Below are 19428 nucleotides of genomic sequence, written 5' to 3' on the forward strand. Positions count from 1 at the left end.
GTGTAGCTGCGTAGCTGCATTGTGACAGTCAGCAGATCTCTCTGAATAAACAGACTCCCATTCAGAAGTCCATTTAAAAAACACAGGATTTTAGGTCTCCACCTCAGAATCACAGTGATGTCATCAGGCTGCAAACAGGAGCCGCCATGTTGAGTTTTAGGGTTCACTCTCTGTAGCTGCATGACTTTCTTGTTCTTTCCAAACTATCCTCCAAATAATCAGCCGTCTTCCTCTAAACTTCTGCCGCTGTCATTCAGCTTCACTACGCTCATGATTCTCCTTCCCAACGACGTCCTGGTCCCAGTTCACATGCAACGGAGAAAATGGAATAACTGACGGGAACATGTGCTCCTCCTCCACACCAGGGGGCGATGTGTGTCCTATTACATCATATAATAAACAAATGGAGTGGTTCATTTCAAACAACAACCAGATGGAGACTAGTTCAGCTTTTAAACCTCATTACCGATTCTGTATTGATAAGAGTCGTTAACGCGTCGGCCATCTTGACTTTAGTCATTCAGGAGATAACGAGGATGACCTCAGACTGACCTTTATCGATTAGTTTATTAACAAATATCAGCTGATTTCAATCTAATAAAAGGATCTGGGGAGGATCAGCTGATCATTACCAACCTTCAGTTTAAAAACACTGAGTTTATAAAGTTCCTCCTCTTTAATGAATGAGTGAAAGCTTTTAGTTTGAGACACGATGTTGTTTAAAGATACTGGGGGGGGGGGGGTAATGTTCCTGGATGTTTCCTCCTGAACCTGAACCTGAACCTGAACCTGAACCTGAACCTGAACCTGAACCTGAACCCGACCTCTGACCTCTGAGGCTCTGGACGATGACATCCAGGGTGACGTATCTGTGCTCAGATAGATGGATGAAATGATGAGTGTGTGGTGAGTTACTACTGAGGGGGTGGTGCAGGGGGCGGGGGGCTGGGTGGGGGGGTGGGGGGGTGTTCTGGCTTCAGCTGACATTCCTGTGAGCTGACGGCTGCAACACATGGGACCCATTACAGACACAGAGCTAGAAGTGGCAGATATGTGAATGGAGTTTGGTTCCTGACACGGAAAAGAGACTGAAAAGAGAAACAGGCCTGTCGACTCAGAACCAACGACAACACCACAACAACATCGACACCAACAACACAACGACACAACGACACAACAACACAACGACACCGCAACACAACGACACGGCACCGATGACTCAGCGCTGTTCATCAGTTCATACAGTTTGTTGGTTTATTATTAGGTCACTAGTTCATTCCTGCTGGGTCCAATATGATACAAACACAACTAGATCAAACAAAAATTATCCCTGAACCAAACAACAACAAACATTCTGTTCTACAGACTCAGAATGAGACAAAACCACAACAACTAACAATAAAACCACAAATTAACCAAACTCCTTTTTATTTCCTGGTTTTCTTTGACCATCGTAAACGCTGATATTATCTCTGAGTGGTCGGGGGCCACAGGGGCCCACCATCACCCCCCCCCCCCCCCCCCCCTCACCCCCCCCCCCCCACCCCCCCCCCCGGTGGTAGCAGCCCTGCGCCTCTGATGGTCTTCAGCTGGTTCCTCTCTGGTCTATTTTCAGCAGCTGTTGAGGAGCGACACCAGAGCTCAGCTGTCCTGCATCAATCAACTCCTACTCACCCCCAGACACAGGAGGACTCCCCCGTCCTCCCCCCACCCCCCACCCCCCCACACACACTTTATGCTTCTGTGTTAAGTTAAGTTAGCGTAGACGCTAGTGACATAGCTGGTGTCCACTGTGTTTCCTCCATCTCCATTTTCTAACTGATGCTTTTGGATCAACAGAAGCTGTGTACGTGGTTAGCATTAGCAGCATTAGCATTAGCAGCATTAGCAGCGTTAGCATTAACAGCATTAGCTTTAACAGCATCTAAAGTGGAAAAAGAAATTAAAACATGCTGTTGTTTGTTTGGCTGAACCAACAGATCAGAGAGATATTTTACAGATAAATGTTTCGCTGCATTAGAAGAAACAACTGAATCCAGACTCAGAACCTGGTGTTGTGGTTCATTTAGTGTCAGATTATATGTATTTAAAGTTACGTGCTGTTTGGCTAACGCTACTTCTCAGTAGCTCTTAGCGTTAGCATCTTTTATTCAGCTACATTTATCAGAACTGAAACTAAGTGAAACTGAAACAAATACTCTGTAAGAAGCTGTTGTTGAAGTGTTTCCTGGTGTCGATTTAAATCTGATATAAATATTAGTAGAACTGGTTCCTGGACCGTTTCTTATCTGCTAGTTTCTACGGATCATTGTTGAGTCCAGTTGTTCTTAGTTTGATCTGATAATCCACCCGTTGAGGAGGTTTATGGACACGGACATTTGGACGACTCAGTCTCCACTGATGAAAAAGAAGCAGGAAGAGGAAACTAAAATGAAGCCGACTGGTAAAAAGACACAGCGCCACCTAGTGGCCGGGTGGAGTTGTTCCAGAGTGAACCAGACTGAGGAGGAACCAGTAGAAATGACTCAGACCGGAGGAGACTACGTAGGTAGAGCTGAGTCCATGAACCGACTATAAACACAACGACACGAAGAAACGCTCAAACCTGTTGATTCATCAGCTGATTGGTTCAAACAGGAAGTGACATCATTCCTCACCGACTGTTCATACAGAACAACCCGAATCAGCACTGAAGTCCAACAGCTGCTCCACCCCCTCCCCCCATCTCTGACCTTTGACCCCGCCCCCCAGGAGCCAGGACCAGGTCTCTGATCATTGGTCGGTTTTTACTAGACTTTGTTCCACAGATGAAAGAATGAGAATAAAACATGATCCATTCACATAAACTGGAGCGGGTGTGGTCCAATCAGGAGCTGCTACACCTGTGCTCCACACACCTGCTTCAAGCTTTCAGACCCCCCCATCAACAACCATGTGTCTGATCCAAAGCTGAGTCCGTTCTACCCTCTGTCTCTATAGAAATATATTTTACTTTCTTTCTTTTAAGTTTCTCTGGATCTGAGCTGAACTCACCGATGGACACCAGCCTGATGTGCTCCCTCTCCAGGAACTCCAGCGCCACGGACACGTTCTCCAGCTTCATCTGCCTGAAGTTGGGTCTGGAGTGGTACTTCCTGAACATCTTCTTCTGGCTCAGCACCTCCAGGAGCCCGATGAGCTTCAGGCCGTCGCTCAGGTCCTTCTGCAGGTCGTTGATCCGCTTGTTGATGACCTTCAGGTGCTCGTTGCACCACCTGGTGAATGTGTTCTGCTGGATCTTCTTCCACGGAGCGTCCTCAGCCAGGTCCTTCTCGGTGGCCGGCATCTCCTCCTCCTCCTCCTCCTCCTCGCCGAGGTCCGCGCTGCTCTGGTAGAAGTGCTGCGGCTCCAGGAAGCCGCTGTTGCTCATCATGGCTCCTTCTTTTATAGCTGGACGGGAGTGGGAAGAGAAGAAAAGACCGAAAAAAAGAGAAAAGGAGCGGAGGAGCGGAGCGGAGGGGCAGTGCCAGGCCCGCGGGGAGTGACACACTTCAGCGGAGTTTGCGTAAAGCGTGCGTAAAGCGTGCGCTCTGATCCAGGGGGTCAGTGGGTCCGGAGGCTCCGGTCCACCCGGAGACTCATGGACTCGAATGTGTCCCAGATATGAAGACAGGGAGGTGGAGCAGCTTTCTGGTCCGGGCTCTGGTCCGGGTTCTGGTCCGGGCTCTGGTCCGGGCTGTGAGGCGAACAGGGAGCAGAGCTGAACAGACTGAGAGGTTTAAAGAGCTCGGCGTCACTGCGCTGGACTCCCAGGAATGATCCAGCCATGACCATAAACTACTAGAGTCGAGGCAGGGGGGCGGGGCCAGACAAGACCCCCCCTCACACACACACCCAGGACCCCCCAGCACCAGACCCGGGGCTCCGCATCACCGTGACACCTCTGAGTATTTATAGAGACTCCAAACCGGGGACAAAGACCTGCGGGGGGGGGGCTCATAAACTAGAGACAGCAGGAATCATGTCGTCATCACCCAATCAGATCTCTGCGTCACATGTAAACAATAATATGAGAGAAAAGTTGAGGAAAAGTCTCAACGTGATTGAATGAGAGGAGACGGAGCTGCAGCGCCGCCTGGTGACCGGACCGAGGCTCTACAGGGAAAACACATCAGTTCATTCATTCATAAATATGAATGAGTTAAAGTGACCTCTATCCACAGTGGTGTTCAAGTGTTCCTCCTTCCTCCTTCCTCATTTCTTATTTCTTCATATTTGTCACATTTAAATGTTTCAGATCTTCAGATGAATTTAAATAAACCTGATACCTGGACTGTGTTAGTCTCCATCCGTTCAGACGTGGACCTGTTGCTTCTGGATCATTTTCCTGCTGCAGAAGATAAATAGATTTATAAACTTTACACAGTGATGATGAGGAGCCTCTCCTCTTTCAGCTACAACACCTTTGTAAAAGTATTTTTCCTAATGAGACCTGGAGGATTCATGTGTGTTATGTTATTAATATTATTATTAATGAACAATTATTCATGTTTAGAATAAATAAAAACAGACACATGGAACAGACACAATGCAACAAACATCTTTTTATTTTTCTGTTCATTTACAAAAACGACCCAATAAACATAAAGAACATTTAACACAGAAAATAAAAGCAGCTCAGACCCTTTAACTTCGTCCTGTTCAGGTTTCAAGACTTTTTCTTCATCTTTGAGTCCAAAACAGAGGACTGACACGTTAGCCTAGCTTAGCACCTAGCTTAGCGCCTAGCTTAGCACCAAGACTGGAGGGGAACAACTATTCATAATACAGGAGACAGGAGACGGGGTCTGTCCCTCATCTCAGGGACATTTCCTTCCTCTTGGTGAAGACGATGACAGAAAGTATTTTGTGACATTTTCCAACAACTTTTAGATTCTCAAACTACCAAGAACCATCATCAGGTTCTGGTTCTGGGTCTGAGTCTGGTTCTGGGTCTGATTCTGGTTCTGGTTCTGGTTCTGGGTCTGGGTCTGGTTCTGGGTCTGGTTCTGCTCACAAGATATAAATCAGATTTATTTTTTTTAAATCTATGCTAACCGCTAATCGCTAGCTGCTGAATCTGTGCTGGACTCAGAGATGAAACTGAAACCGCTGGAAACAAGAAGAAGTTTAAAAGTCAAACTTTTATTTAACAGTTTAAAGGAGCTAATGGAAGAGTTCATGCTACCGCTGTCACCTTCAGTGACGGCTAACGCTAAAGCTAACGCCATAGCTGCTACAGCGTCTGACTCATGCAGATATCTAGACTTATTCTGATGCTTCATTTCGTTTTCTACGTGATAAACAGAGAATAAAAGACGAGATAACTCCTCCTGGAGGCTGAGCTCACATTAGTTTTTATGTCGTGTGAAATCATTTGGTCTGAAGTTGATGCTCACATTTGTTTCTGTGGCTTATTTGCATTAACATGTTCTTTTTTAAAGAATCATGAGTTAAATAGTCATATTTTTTCTGTTGCTACATCTGACTGAAGCTTTTAACCACAACACCACGATAAATACAAGGCATCAAATATTAATGAAAAACAACGACACAGAGAAAAGTCTGCATGCACAAACTAAACTGATGATTATTCAGTGTTTTACTGATGACTCTGGTTCTTCCAGACGGAGGAAGAGCTGCAGGTCACATGGTCTGAGTTATTATTGATAGAAGAGAAAGATGAAGCTTGTGGAAGCCCTGATACACAACAACAGGAAGAGAAACAGAATTACTTCCAGGACAATGATGATAATAATAACACCAGATCTGCACAATAACTCAACTAAAATTGTGAGTCTAAATTAACGTTAAATCAATCATAAAATACACTGAACACTTTTTTCCTCCAGACATTTACAGCAAGTCGCCATTTTGAGTAATAAATATGAGTCTTTTCTGTGTCTTAAAGTTCTGACATCTCATCAGACCAAAATGAAGCAAAGGTCCTAATGACACATGTTTATCATGTGGAATAATGTCCTGCTATTAATCCCATTCACGAAAAAATGCTGCATAATTAGTGTTAATATGAGTCGATCCAGTTCATCTCGATCGTGGTTCAGTGTCGTTCGTTGTCACGTGTTGTAAATAAAGAGGAATGTCTGTCAGTTTAATTAAAAGCTTAAAATAAGATCACAGTCATTAGTTCTCTGAGATTATTTGGTCTCCATTTAAATGTAAACATCACTAAAGATGAACGTAAAGAACGGAAACGCTGGAGGAATTAAACCTCCAATAAAAAACAGATGCTCTTTGGAGTTTAGATTCTAGTTTTTCCTTCTACAGCCTCGTTCAGACATGATTTAAATCTGATTTTCTTCTCTTCTCCAAATTAAAAATGTTTCTTTGTGTTTATTTATTAGGCGTCAGTGAAGGTGTTCCACAGGGCTCTACAGTGGGTTCACTTCTGTTCTCTAGTTTCAGGAATAAAAAGAATAAACAACCTCATATGTTCCTGACAAAAAATTAATTGATTAACTAATTAGTCAATTAATAGTAAATGTCCAAACTTGACATTAATATTTGTGGAGTTTGATTGTTAAATAAATGTAAAATTTGAGTTGTTTTCAATTAATTCTGTCCTGATGAGGACAGAATTAATAGAGTTAATCTATTATCAGTTTATTTAATGTCCATCTGTCAGACGTAAAATAAAGTGTCATCTGCATAAAATGTGAGTCTCTCAGTTCTCCTACAAAAATACAGCCATAGAAGAAGCATCTGTCCCCATCATCATCATCATCATCATCATCATCATCATCCTCATCATCATCATCATCATCACCATCATCATCATCATCATCATCATCATCATCATCATCATCATCATCATCATCATCACCATCATCATCATCATCATCCTCATCATCCATCATCAACATCACATATCATTTCATCATTCATCATCACATAGTATCATCACATCATTCATATCAACAATCAAGTCATCATGCATAAACCACATCTCATCATTCTTCATCTCATATAAATCATCCTACATCAATCAATCATCATATCCATCATCATCATATCTATCATCATATCATCTCATCTCATCATCATCATCATCATCCTCATCATCATCATCCATCATCTCTCCCACATCATCATCCATATCACTCACTCATCACATCCATATCATCATCATCACCATCATCATCATCATCATCCTCATCAACCAACCAGACGTCACCATGGAGCTTTACACAGTGAAACCAGTCAAGAGGAGGAAGCTCACATCATTAGAAAGAATCAGAGAGACAGGCAGATTAAACCCATTCTGCTTTTTCATGCTACATATAAACTCTGAGATAAAAAGAGACGTGAAGCGAAGTCAAAATTAATTAAGACACTCAACGATCAGCTGTTCCCTCCGTCAGCAGCCGGTGCATAATACAAAAATAATACAAAAATAACAGAATATCATCATTTAAATCTAAAAACATTTACTGTGGTTGTCAGACTGAATGGAACTGATCAGATTTGTTTTCTGGAATAAACAACTCAAATAAATAAGTCACTTCCTGACCTGATCTGATTCATCTACTGATCCAACAATCAATGGTTTAATTGATTAGCATTTAGCTAATCAGCTAATCAGGTGATTGTCAAACATCTGCCATCATGACCCATGAGGTGAGATTCAAGTTTTCCTTCAAGACTGAGTTACTGCCCTCTAGTGGTCGGAAATCACTAAACACTTCTTTAATATTTTAGAGGAATTAATGTAAAAATGTAGATTATTAAATATAAAGGGAAAAAACATTTAAATTTAGATAATTAACTGCACTCCAGCTAACATGAGGAGTTGATCTAGTTTTCTTTCCAGCTTCAAACAGCACATGAACCAAGCCAAGCATACGTTAGTCGGGGATTCTGCTAGCACTTGGGCTAACGCGGCTAACAGCTGAAGACAAACCAAGACAAACCAAGACAAAGACAAGCCGCCAATGCTGCTGCTAATATGTGTCCACTCCTGCAGCCACTGTTCACTGGGAGACACTGTTCTCAATAAGAAGCGTCAGCTCTCCTCTGGTTGGACAATGTCCACAAGTTAGTTTGTCTCCGTAGCAACAGGGACACATTCATGTGGACACATGTTGGTTAACTGGAGCGACTGACTTGATCTAAAATGAACTAAACTCAAGTGTAAATACCTGATTCCAGTTTGACTCGTGGGTCATGATGGACGTTTGAAAACCAGCATCGTCTGACCTACAGGACGAGTAAAGACTCAGGAAGGACGACGTCTTATTGCTTTTCCCTCCTCACTGACGTCTGTGGCGTTGGGGTCGAAGCGTCATGGCGGTGTGACAAGCAGACATCATGTATGAGGGCGGCGCTGGATGGTTGACTTCACCTCTCAGGCCCTGGACAAGCTGGGGACGACCAGAATTAGGACGGCTGCCACGGCAACCGCTGCCACCATCAGGTTCCAGCCTTCAGCATCAGTCTGAGGAGACACCACACAATAAACTTTATTCACTCACACAACATCTAGTTCAGCTCAACTTTATTTATACAGCGCCAAGCAACGAAACAACAGAAAGAAACCCGGAGCAGCTCCTATAAAGAAAAAGAGGAGATACAGATTCATATGTGGAGGAGTGGGAGGTGGCTAATAAATTTAGGCTACAGCAGCAGTTTATAAAGCAGAAATGATTGTTGTGCACTAACGGGGCAGAAATGTCACGGTGCAAAGGGTCGACTGCAGATACATATAGAAATAATAATAACTATAAAATGTTCTGTAGCTGTGCAATCTGCAAAAATAACTCTGCCACCACAAAAGAAGAATAAGTATATATGTGAGACTATACTGAGATTGTCATGTGTCTATATATATATATATATATACATGTGTCTGTCTGTATGTTGTTGTATGTGAAGTATATCTTCATGATATCATCTGTTATTCAAACCGTCCCCTTATTAAAAGCTTTAAATAGTGTCCCGCATTCACACATTTAACCAAAGGTCCCCAGTCCCCACTGAAGACAGAATAAAACCAAACATCTGTCCCCAACTATCATACGGACGTATTACAGCACGGCCATTTTGGAAACGGCTGCCAAAAGCTTGTGACTGCAGAGCCTGGATGAATCCACCAGGGGGCAACAGTGACAAGTTTCAACGATGTGAAGCATCAGGGTTCAAATATATGAGACATGTGACATTTGAGGGTTAAGGATGGACACGCTAACGCTAACGCTAACGCTAACGCTAATGCTAACGTGGTTATAAACTTGACCCGGAAACGGAGCCTGAAACCTATGAAACAACGAGGACCTGTTAAAATGTCCTCGGTCTCCTGAAACGTCCTAAAACTAAGACTGGTTCTCATAACATAAAGTGTACCAGACAAAAGGCTGACTTTAGCATGCTAGCTAGCATGCTAAGTAGCCCTAAACCTATGAATCAGTATTGTATTATCATTAGTCAATTAGATGTTTCTGTATTTGTTGATATAAAACAACAAGACACACTTTTAAATATCTTATCTTATCTTATCTTATCTTATCTTATCTTATCTTATCTTATCTTATCTTATCTGTGATGGGCTGATGAGGCTTCGATGTTTCGGTGAAATTGTGTCAAACTAATTGTCACAGATGAGACGAAGAGGAGCTGATATTTAGAGTCTCAGTAGCTGCGTTTCCATTCCAGTTTTTCTCTGAATAAAAGTGAAAGTTGTGAGATGTTGATGAAGCCCAGTGGCTCTTTGTGAAATGGAAACACAGCTGCAGAGAGAGGAGTGAACTGGTCTGGTCTGAAGGAGGCCTGGACTGGGGCTCAGTTTGTGTCGGATCTCGGGCTGTGATCTACAGCGTTGTGGTTTCTCCATTGGCCGGTAGAGAAAGAGGAGGCGTGGCCATACCTGGTCCCTCTAGGACGCCAGCTCCTCCCACCAGCACCAAATCAAGGCCACTATTACAATCATTCCTATGAAGGGGATGGAGAGAACAGGGGGCTCAGACGGACGAGGGCAGTTCTGGGGAGAAGACAAAAGGAAGGAGGAGCGTAAAAGAATTTAAATAGTTTTAAAGTCGGGAGGCGGGAGGGAGGAACAAAGCAATGCAGCTCATCAAAAGCAGAGAATCAGATGAAGACGTGAGGATGGAGGAAGATTCATGCAACGTTCAACCAGCAACGAGAATGAGTGGATGGAGTGGACCGACCTTCACTACACAGAATAAGACCTGGACCCGTCTCCCTCCACATCCTCTGGCTCTTAGCTGAGACTAAAGGATCCAGCTTATATCTTTACCTCCGTCTACTCTCAGCTTGGAAGGAAAATCCTAGAAAACATCAGGATTCTGGGAATGATTCTTGAATTTCCTTAGAATTCGTCCTCTAGGAGCAACTCTTCAAACTTTATGAACACGGGTCCAGGTTTAGTCTGAGGTCAGAGGATGGATGACAAATAAACCATGGGTAGCTAGCTACACAGCTAGCAGCTTCTCATCGTTGTTTTCTAGAAAAGCATAAACGTCCAGGGAGTGTCCATGAAAGTCTACGACAACCAAGATGGCAGCTGAGGTCTGGTTGTGTTTACATCCTGGAGCTAAAACAGTTCTGGTCTCCAGAGAAAATCTGAATGTTTCAGACTGTTTACATGAGATCAACCATTAAAGTTCTACAGAATTAAGAGGGCGTAGCCTAGCCTCCCAGCTAACAGTAGCTCTACCTAGCCTCCCAGCTAACAGTGGCTCTACCTAGCCTCCCAGCTAACAGAAGCTCTGCCTAGCCTCCCAGCTTACAGTAGCTCTACCTAGCCTCCCAGCTAACAGTAGCTCTGCCTAGCTTCCCAGCTAACAGTAGCTCTACCTAGCCTCCCAGCTAACAGTAGCTCTTCATAGTCTCGTAGCTAACAGTAGCTAAGAGTAGCTTTCTCCTCTTTAGACTGATGAGTACAGAATACCGCCACCTGCTGGTATGAACAGTTGTTTTAATTTTAGCCTCAGCTCAAAGAATCTGTAGGAACACGGATCCAGGTCCAGGTCCAGATCCAGGTCCAGGTCCAGATCCAGGTCCTGGTCCTGGTCCAGGTCCAGGTCCAGGTCCTGGTCCAGGTTGGGACAAGGTGTTGAGTCTTGACAAAGTCCTGCGTTCAAAGGTTCAAGTCCATCAAGTCAAAAGTGGGCGTCACCAAACAGCATCAGGTCAGATGTCAGGGCGGCTCCGCCCACTATTAGAGGAAACAGGTAAGTGTTTGGATCATGTGACCCCGGTCGTCTCTGATTGGTGGAGACAGACACATACAGATGGAAGCAAGCGGCCAATGAGGAGAGTTCATTTAACCTGACCCGTCCTCAGACCTCTGTCCTCAGACCTCTGTCCTCGGACCTCTGTCCTCAGACCTCTGTCCTCCTCTCTCTCGACCTTTGACCTCTCACCTGTGACCTCCCGTCCCCCAGTCCGTCCCCCAGTCTGTCCAACTCGTCCTTGCAGCGCTGCAGCTCCTGGACGAGCTCCGTCCTTTGACGCTGGCTGTCCTCATAGAGCTGCTGCAGCTCGTCCAACTCGTCCTTCAGGACGTCGCACTGACACAGAGACAGAGACATGTTAGACTGAGACGGGACGTCCTTGTCTGTCTCTAGAGGAACCCTCACCTCCCTCTGGACCTTCTGGGCTGCGTCCTCTGCCTGTCTCAGCTGGACCTTCAGGACACTGACGTCCTCTCCGGGTGAAGACGTATCCGGGTCCGGGTGTCCGGGTCCAGACTGGTCCAGGTGTCCGGGTCCAGAGTGGGACAGGGTGATGTACCTGAGCTCAGGCTCAGTGCTGCCCTCCGCTCTGACTGCCAGGTACACGTCATCACACCTGAGGACAAAGACGAATCATGAAGACATGATGGAGACGAAGCCACGATGGAGACACAGGAGACCAAGACAAAGACATGATAGAGACAATGACGAAGACATTGTGGAGATGAAGACATGACGGAGACCAGGACAAAGACATAATGGAGATGGAGACATGGACATGATGGAAACGTGGTGTTGATTGACAGCTGCTGGGAGCACTCACGTGTCTTGTTGCTGCTGAAGTTGCTCCACTTTGTTGCTGAGTTGTTTGTTGCAGTTAATGAGATTCTGCCGTTGGCCAATCAGAGCCAAGAACTCCTGGTCACCTGATCACAGACATCCAATCAGAGCCCTGATCCAAAGACGTAGACGCGGACAAAGACATGATGGAGACAAAGACGAAGACAGGCTAGGTAGAGCTTCTATTAGCTGGGAGGCTAGGAGGCGCTACAATCAGCTAGAATGAGCTACTATAGAGCGTATGCCATCACTTCCGCAGAGGGCCACGCCCACCTGAGTGGCAAAAATATAAACAGACACTAAGAAAAATATGGATCAGATCAAATTAAAGACGACTGATTCAGCAATGATCCAGACAAACTAACAAGCAAATAACAAGGAGCTACTATTAACTAGGAGGCTAGGAGGAGCTACTATTAACTAGGAGGCTAGGAGAAGCTACTATTGACCGGGAGGCTAGGAGGAGCTACTATTAGCAGGGAGGCTAGAAGGAGCTACTATTAACTCAGAGGCTAGGAGGAGCTACTATTAACCAGGAGGCTAGGAGGAGCTACTATTAGCTGGGAGGCTAGGAGGAGGTACTATTAACCGGGAGGCTAGGAGGAGGTACTATTAGCCGGGAGGCTAGGAGGAGGTACTATTAACCGGGAGGCTAGGAGGAGCTACTATAAAGCGTGAGGCTATGGGATGGCTACTATTAGCCGGGAGGCTAGGAGGAACTACTATTAGCTGGGAGGCTAGGAGGAGCTACTATTAGCCGGGAGGCTTGGAGGAGCTAATATTGACTGGGAGGCTAGGAGGAGCTTCTAATATTAGCTAGTAATATTAGAAGACGAAGATGACATAATGGAGACGAAGAGGAAGACACAGGAGACACGAAGGAGACGGATGAAGACGCCACGGTGGAAACAAAGACATGAAGGAGTAAAAGATGGAGACAAAGACAAGCATTACCCTGCGTTGCCGTGGCGACGCTCGTGGGGTTAAGCCCCGCCCCTTTCATGCTAAGCTCCGCCTTCAGCGTGGCAGCCTCCTGCTGGTACTGGGCTGTGTTGCTGTGGAGACGCTGAAGCTCCGCCCTCAGCCGACACAGCTCCTCCTGCAGGGAGGCGATGTCGTTCTCCCTCTCGGCCGCCGCCTCCTCGGCCTCCTGCTGCAGCACCAGCTCCCTCCTCCTACAGCTCTCGCTCCTTCTGCCCCTCCTCCAGCTGTCCTACTCCTCCTCCAGAACGAACTGGCTACCGGACAGAACGAAGCTGGGCTGGACACACAGGAGACAGAGACATGATGGAGACATGGGGGAGAGAGACATGTCGGGGACACAGAACAGACTGGGAGAGACTGAAGACATGGTGGACGAGACATGAGAGAGAACAGGAGACATGGTGGAGACGGAGACATGGTGGAGACGGAGACATGGTGGAGACATGGAAACAGAGACATGGTGGAGACAGAGACATGGTGGAGACATGGAGACAGAGACGGAGACGGAGACAGGGTGGAGACAAACTGGCTGAGACATGGAGACAGAGACGGAGACAGGGTGGAGACATGGAGACAGAGACATGGTGGAGACATGGAGACAGAGACGGAGACGGAGACAGGGTGGAGACATGGAGACATGGTGGAGACGGAGACAGGGTGGAGACAGGGTGAACCTTGAAGTCTCTGGATGTGTCGGGTGAAGCTCTCCGCCTGGTGGGCGCTGGCCAGTCGCTCCTCCTCCAACAGACCTGGGATCAGAGATATTAATCCACCAATTAATGAATGAATTAATGGTTAATTAATGAATCCATTAATTAATTAATGAATCCATTAATTAATGAATGCATTCATCCTGATGACTGATGCTCACCCTGCATCTCCATGAAACTCTCCTCATGTCTCTGGGAAACCTCCCGAGTCTCCTCCAGCTCCAGGAGCAGCTGGAACATCTGAGCCCTCAGCTCCTCCTCCTCTTCCTCCTTCACCTCCCTCTCCTCTTCTTCCTTCTCCTTCTCCTCCTTGTCCTCCTTCACCTCCTTTTCCACCTTCAGCTCACAAATCTCTTCTGCAGAAAGGAACAGACTCTGTTAGTTGGGAGGCTAGGTAGCTAGGAAGCGCTACTAATAGCTGAGAGGCTAGGAAGAGCTACTATTAACTGGGAGGCTAGGAAGGGCTATAATTAGCTGGGTGGCTAGGAAGAGCTACTATTAACTGGGAGGCTAGGAAGGGCTACTAATAGCTGAGAGGCTAGGAAGAGCTACTATTAACTGGGAGACTAGGAAGCGCTATTATTAGCTGCTAGGGTAGGAGGTGCTAATATTAGCTGGGAGGCTAGGAGGTGCTATTATAAGCTGGGGGGCTAGGAAGAGGTACAATTAGCTGGGAGACTAGGAGGAGCTACTGTTAGCTAGGAGTCTAGGGATGGCTAATATTAGCTAGGAAGCCAGGAGGAGCTTAATTAGCTGGGAGGCTAGGAGAAGCTACTATTAGCTAGGAGGAGCCACTTTTAGCCGGGAGGCTAGGAGGAGCTACTGTTAGCTAAGAGGCTAGGAGGAGCCACTTTTAGCTAGGCGGCTAGGAGGAGCTACTGTTTGCTAGGAGGCTAGGAGGAGCTATTGTTAGCTAGGAGGAGCTACCATTAGCTAAGAGGCTAGGAGGAGCTACTGTTAGCTGGGAGGCTAGGAGGAGTTACTGTTAACTAGGAGGAGCTAATGTTAGCTAGGCGGCTGAGGTCACCAGCCAATCAGAAACCTCGACCTTCTCTAAGCTGCAGTTCCACTAAAGTCCACTAGAGGCTCCACAGGGCGGTAGCTAGTTAGCAGTTAGCTCTCAGTAGGACTCAGACTGACCTGCAGCCTCCAGAACCTCCTCGATGACGGGAGGCAGCCGGAACACGTCCATGTCCTCCCACCGAGGAAAGAAAGGAGAGACAGGAGGAGGAGACGGACGGAGGACAGGAAGGATGCTCTGACTGTGGGATCAGAGAGACGCTGCAGTCCCTTCATCCTCCTGGAGACTGGAGGGGAGGAGGGGAGGAGGGGAGGAGGGGAGGAGGGGGGGGGGGCAGCTCCTCCTCCTCCTCTTCCTCCTCTGTCCTATATTTGCTCCTCGGTGACGTCAGCACAGACAGACGCCATGATGAGAATCCACAGCAGCTTCTGACGTGTTCATCCACAGTTCACCCAGAGGGTCGTTCACCGCTTCATTCATTCATTCATTCATTCATTCATTCATTCATTCACTCATTCATTCATTCATTCATTCCTTCATTCATTCATTCATTCATTCACCGCTTCATTCACTCATTCATTCATTCATTCATCATTCATTCATTCATTCATTCCTTCATTCATTCCTTCATTCATTCATTCATTCATTCATTCATCGTGTGGGTTCTGTCTCAGAATCAAACAGCTGATTGTTATTGTCAGGATCAGCTCATGTGTTCCTGTGTTTTCTTTGCAGGTCTCTCTCTCTCTCAGCTGATCGCCGTCTCTGCTGGTAACCACGGAAACGCTGCATCCGAGCCATTGCTAGGCAACACGCATCCAGGCTGAGCATCATGAAAGAAACCAGGACGTTTGGAGGAGACACAACGATGACGCATTTATTATTAATAAATGATTAGTTAATTATCTGATATGAACCAATCAGCTGATCATCGGTGGAAGGATCCATGAAAGTTAATGAGTTAATTAGTTCTGTCTCATTAGAGCCACTTCAATTAATCTTTAATTCTTATTTCTACACATTTACATGAGAGAACGAACAAATCTGATCTCACCTGGAACAAAACTGTTTCATATAAATAATTCAACAGAAATAAACATTATAATAATAACATTAATAATATTAATAATAATAATAATAATAATAATAATAAGCATATAATAATAATAAAAGTTTTCTATTCTGTTTTAAAACTGATAAAGACTCAGAAAGATCATTGAATCGTTTTAATATGATAATACAAACATTTATAATATCAAACCAAAATAAACTAAGACTTTAAATCATTCCTCCGCCCTGGAACCAGCCCTGGTTTCTGCAGGAGGAGGAGGAGGAGGAGCAGGAGGAGCAGGAGGAGGAGGAGGAGGAGGAGGAGGAAGAGCAGGAGGAGGAGGAGGTGCAGGAGGAGGAGGTGCAGGAGGAGCAGGAGGAGCAGGAGGAGGAGGAGGTGCAGACAGAGACTCCCCGGTCGGAGGTTTAAACTGTCTCGGGTGTTTTGTGGACGTGTTCTCCTCCAGGATGAAGCAGGAAGTTAAACACTGAACCATGAGGAAGAACGTGGGAACGTCTCAGGTTCTGATTAAAGAACCAGTTCAACTCTGTTCAGGAACCTGAGGACGTGTCCTCATTCGGCGTCGACCATCTCCACGTCCTCCACGTCCTCCTGACTCCCAGACCCCGCCCCCGCCTTCTTCTTCTTCTTCTTCTTGCTCTGGGTTGGAGCTGGGGGGGCGTCCGTCTTCTTCTGTGGTGCTGCAGCCGGTGCCACTGGAGAGAGATTTATTATAGTTAGTGTCGTGGTGGAGGAGCCTCACAGGTTTGTTCCTATAGAAGATGGTTGATGATCTATGAACGTTGTAATTTGCCGCCTTGATCTCAATGAGCTCAATGGAGCTGAAACACATAAATAATTATAATATAAACTAAAGTGAGTTCCCTTCACATTGTCCATGGTGTGAAATGCTCTTCCTTCCACTATTAAACACAGCCCTGAGTTCTACTGCTGCTTTTCTTCCAAACGTTTCTCCATCAATCAGGATTTATTTCTTCCTGGTAGAACATGGTTCTCCACTGTCCTTCCAGTCTGGAATAAAGGTCTTAAGCCAGATGTTTGATTTGACCCTTCTCCTCCAGACTAACATCTCCTCCACCGCGGGATGTGGAAGAAATGAGAAGCTCCTCATTAAATAACTTGTTGAAGTAATGATCCACCAGGAGGCGCTGGACTATGAGCTCAGTTACATCCAGGTGGAGGAGACTCTTTATGTGGGTCAGGTTACTGTATATATATATAAATATACTGTATATTTACTTGTCTAAGTTTTTCTTGTAGATTTATAAATATGCAAATCTTGGATCTGATTCTATTCTGATTTTTAATCTTGTTTCCAACTTTCCTTTTTACTGTTTTTAAAGAGAGTTTATTTTTATTTTTATGAGCTACCAGTAGCCTCTAAGCCTCAGCCTGGTTCTGGTTTTTGCTCTGTGTCTAGTCCTGGTCCTGGTTCTGGTTCTGTACCTTCCATCACGTTCTTCTCCTGCTGTTGATGATGCAGCTGCTTCAGTAGCTTCCGTCTCTTCTTCCCAGAAAGAGTGATGTTGGCTCTGGGACTGGACCTGAGGAGACACAAGGGAGGAGGAGAGATCAGGAGGAGGAGAATGAGGAGATGGAGGAGGAGGATGAGGAGGAGGAGGGGTGAGGAGGAGGAGGAGGAGAGGGGAGGAGGTGAGGAGGAGGTGAAGACACTGACTTCCTCTTCCTCAGGTGGTGGATGGTGATGAGACCTTCATCGATCACGGCTCCAACGATTTGCTTCTTCCTCCTTTTCTCTCGACTCTGAACCCGACGACGCTTGAAAAGATTCTTCCCCAACTCCTGAAAGACCAGAACCAGAGACTTAAACCTGGACCAGGTCCTCTAAAAACCAGAGAGACCTGAACCTGGACCAGGTCCTCTAAAAACCAGAGATTCATTCATCAATAATCTGACTCTTTACTCCAGTAGAACATGAACCTGGACTAAATCTAATCTAATCTAATCTAATCTCATGTTATTTAAATTTATTTATATTTATTCATTCAAAACAGAAACTGTTACACAAAGTGCTTCACAAATAAAACACACACACACACACACACACACACACACACACACACACACACACACACACACAGCATCAGTTAGCATCAGTTAGCATCGGTGCTAACTGACCTGGGTCGTTTCATTCACAGAGAAACAGAGTTTAACAGGATCTGGACTTGTAGAGTTTAGAGAAGAAGTTTCATCTGAGGAGCTCAGACTTTAATGATGCACAAAGGAAATGACTTGATCTCAGGAGTTAAGTTTAGTTTCACATTAAAAAGAAAGATAAAATAAAACATAAGTTCTATCATGAAGTTTGTGGGTAAAACTGGTTCAATAAAGTCCATGAACGTCTAGATACTGATGGACTGAGACATGAGTCCATCTATGTCAGACTGGACAGAATCTGATAATGGGTCCAGACCATCCATGGGGACAGAGGACAGAGGACAGGGACAGGGACAGGGACAGGGACAGAGGACAGGGACAGGGACAGAGGACAGGGACAGAGGACAGGGGACAGAGGACAGGGACAGGGACAGGGACAGGGACAGGGACAGAGGACAGGGACAGGGACAGGGACAGGGACAAACAGCCCCCACCCCTTTAACTAACGTTACAGGTCCGTGTCTAGACGACAGTGGACATTAGTCTCCCGCAGTGTTTCTATTTAAACCTCTATAAACTAGAAGCTCCTCAGATTTAACGTCGTGTCTGAATAAACTCTAAAGTCCAGTTACCTCATTAAACTCCTTAGAAGCTTCTTCTCAGTTTCTCGTCTCTTCCAGACACATTTCTCGTCTTTTCTTACGGTTTTCGGTCGGTTGATTTTTCCTCCTGGAGGCGACATGCTGGATCCAAACACATGGACCGGAAGCAGCTTCTTCTTCTACGCTCTGAATCCCGTCACCATAGAACCCAGCGGCTCCTCGCTGCCCCCAGCGGCAGTGAGGGGGAATTACAGAAGAAATGTTTTTTTATTTAGACTTAGACACAAGGGAAATAAATCGATCATAGTAACTAATTGACACCAAAAGATGAGCTGTTATACAGCTGGATTTTTATTTATTAAAGCGACTTTTATAAAATAAATAATTATAAATGAATTTAAATACAAAAGAAAGATTAGTGGTTAAAGAAAAATGTATTTGTTCATACAGTTATTAATAATGATGATGATGATAGTAAATACTATCAATTATCATCATTTTTGCATTATTTTAAGGTAACTCGTCATCACCTGAAACACATTTATTTTTATTTATTTTTGTTCCATTTTTAAATAAAAGTTTTATTAATAGGAGTTTGACTGGGGGAAAAAGATGCAAATACCGACACCTGGTGGACACGATTAGGTACTACAACTATTATTATATTATATTATATTATATTATGTATTTATTATATTATATAGTATTATATTTTATTATATTATGATATATTATATATTTTTGTATTTATTATATGAGCACTTTGTGTCATAAATACAGACAATATATAAACCAGTATATTTGTTAAACCCGTCTGAGCATCTGGACCCATGACTGGTTTTTGTGACTCAGT

The 19428-nt window shown here is 45.1% G+C and overlaps 3 protein-coding genes across 11 annotated transcripts in view; all 3 read right to left on the reverse strand.

Moving 5' to 3' along the window:
- Positions 1–3828, reverse strand: part of LOC125000291 (filamin-C-like) — a 35863-nt gene extending 32035 nt beyond the window's left edge. For 2 of the 9 annotated variants that reach the window (XM_047575750.1, XM_047575742.1), the window contains exon 1: positions 3034–3826. In XM_047575750.1, coding sequence (XP_047431706.1) covers positions 3034–3412 — 379 coding nt within the window. In that variant the 5' untranslated portion in view covers positions 3413–3826. Of the gene's footprint in view, positions 1–3033 lie in introns of all 9 variants that reach the window. The other 7 variants (XM_047575745.1, XM_047575743.1, XM_047575748.1 and 4 more) reach the window with 5 other exon arrangements.
- Positions 3829–7985: 4157 nt separating this feature from the next.
- On the reverse strand, positions 7986–15106 carry LOC125000401 (coiled-coil domain-containing protein 136-like). Its single transcript, XM_047575950.1, has 9 exons — positions 14903–15106; positions 13924–14118; positions 13727–13801; positions 13311–13329; positions 13023–13261; positions 12052–12154; positions 11634–11844; positions 11418–11564; positions 7986–8473 (listed from the first exon to the last, which is right to left on the reverse strand). Exons 1-9 carry the CDS (start codon positions 14952–14954, stop codon positions 8384–8386), a joined length of 1131 nt encoding a protein of 376 aa, XP_047431906.1. The 5' UTR covers positions 14955–15106; the 3' UTR covers positions 7986–8383.
- Positions 15107–15633: 527 nt separating this feature from the next.
- c22h11orf98 (chromosome 22 C11orf98 homolog) lies at positions 15634–18803 on the reverse strand. Its single transcript, XM_047575779.1, has 4 exons — positions 18677–18803; positions 17534–17658; positions 17302–17399; positions 15634–16550 (listed from the first exon to the last, which is right to left on the reverse strand). Exons 1-4 carry the CDS (start codon positions 18713–18715, stop codon positions 16408–16410), a joined length of 405 nt encoding a protein of 134 aa, XP_047431735.1. The 5' UTR covers positions 18716–18803; the 3' UTR covers positions 15634–16407.
- Between the last annotated feature and the right edge of the window lie 625 nt (positions 18804–19428).

Source organism: Mugil cephalus, chromosome 22 (assembly GCF_022458985.1).
Source record: "Mugil cephalus isolate CIBA_MC_2020 chromosome 22, CIBA_Mcephalus_1.1, whole genome shotgun sequence".
Taxonomy (NCBI): Eukaryota; Metazoa; Chordata; class Actinopteri; order Mugiliformes; family Mugilidae; genus Mugil; species Mugil cephalus.

Coding starts and splice junctions, on each gene's coding strand:
- c22h11orf98 (XM_047575779.1), bottom strand. CDS start 18,715: ATGTCGCCTCCAGGAGGAAAAATCAACCGACCGAAAACC. Junction 17,659..18,676: donor AAATCAACCGACCGAAAACC/GTAAGAAAAGAC, acceptor CTGGTCTTTCAG/GAGTTGGGGAAGAATCTTTT. Junction 17,400..17,533: donor CACCACCTGAGGAAGAGGAA/GTCAGTGTCTTC, acceptor GTGTCTCCTCAG/GTCCAGTCCCAGAGCCAACA.
- LOC125000401 (XM_047575950.1), bottom strand. CDS start 14,954: ATGGACGTGTTCCGGCTGCCTCCCGTCATCGAGGAGGTTCTGGAGGCT. Junction 12,155..13,022: donor CGTCGCCACGGCAACGCAGG/GTAATGCTTGTC, acceptor GTCTGTGATCAG/GTGACCAGGAGTTCTTGGCT. Junction 8,474..11,417: donor TGGGGGACGGGAGGTCACAG/GTGAGAGGTCAA, acceptor GTGTCTCCTCAG/ACTGATGCTGAAGGCTGGAA.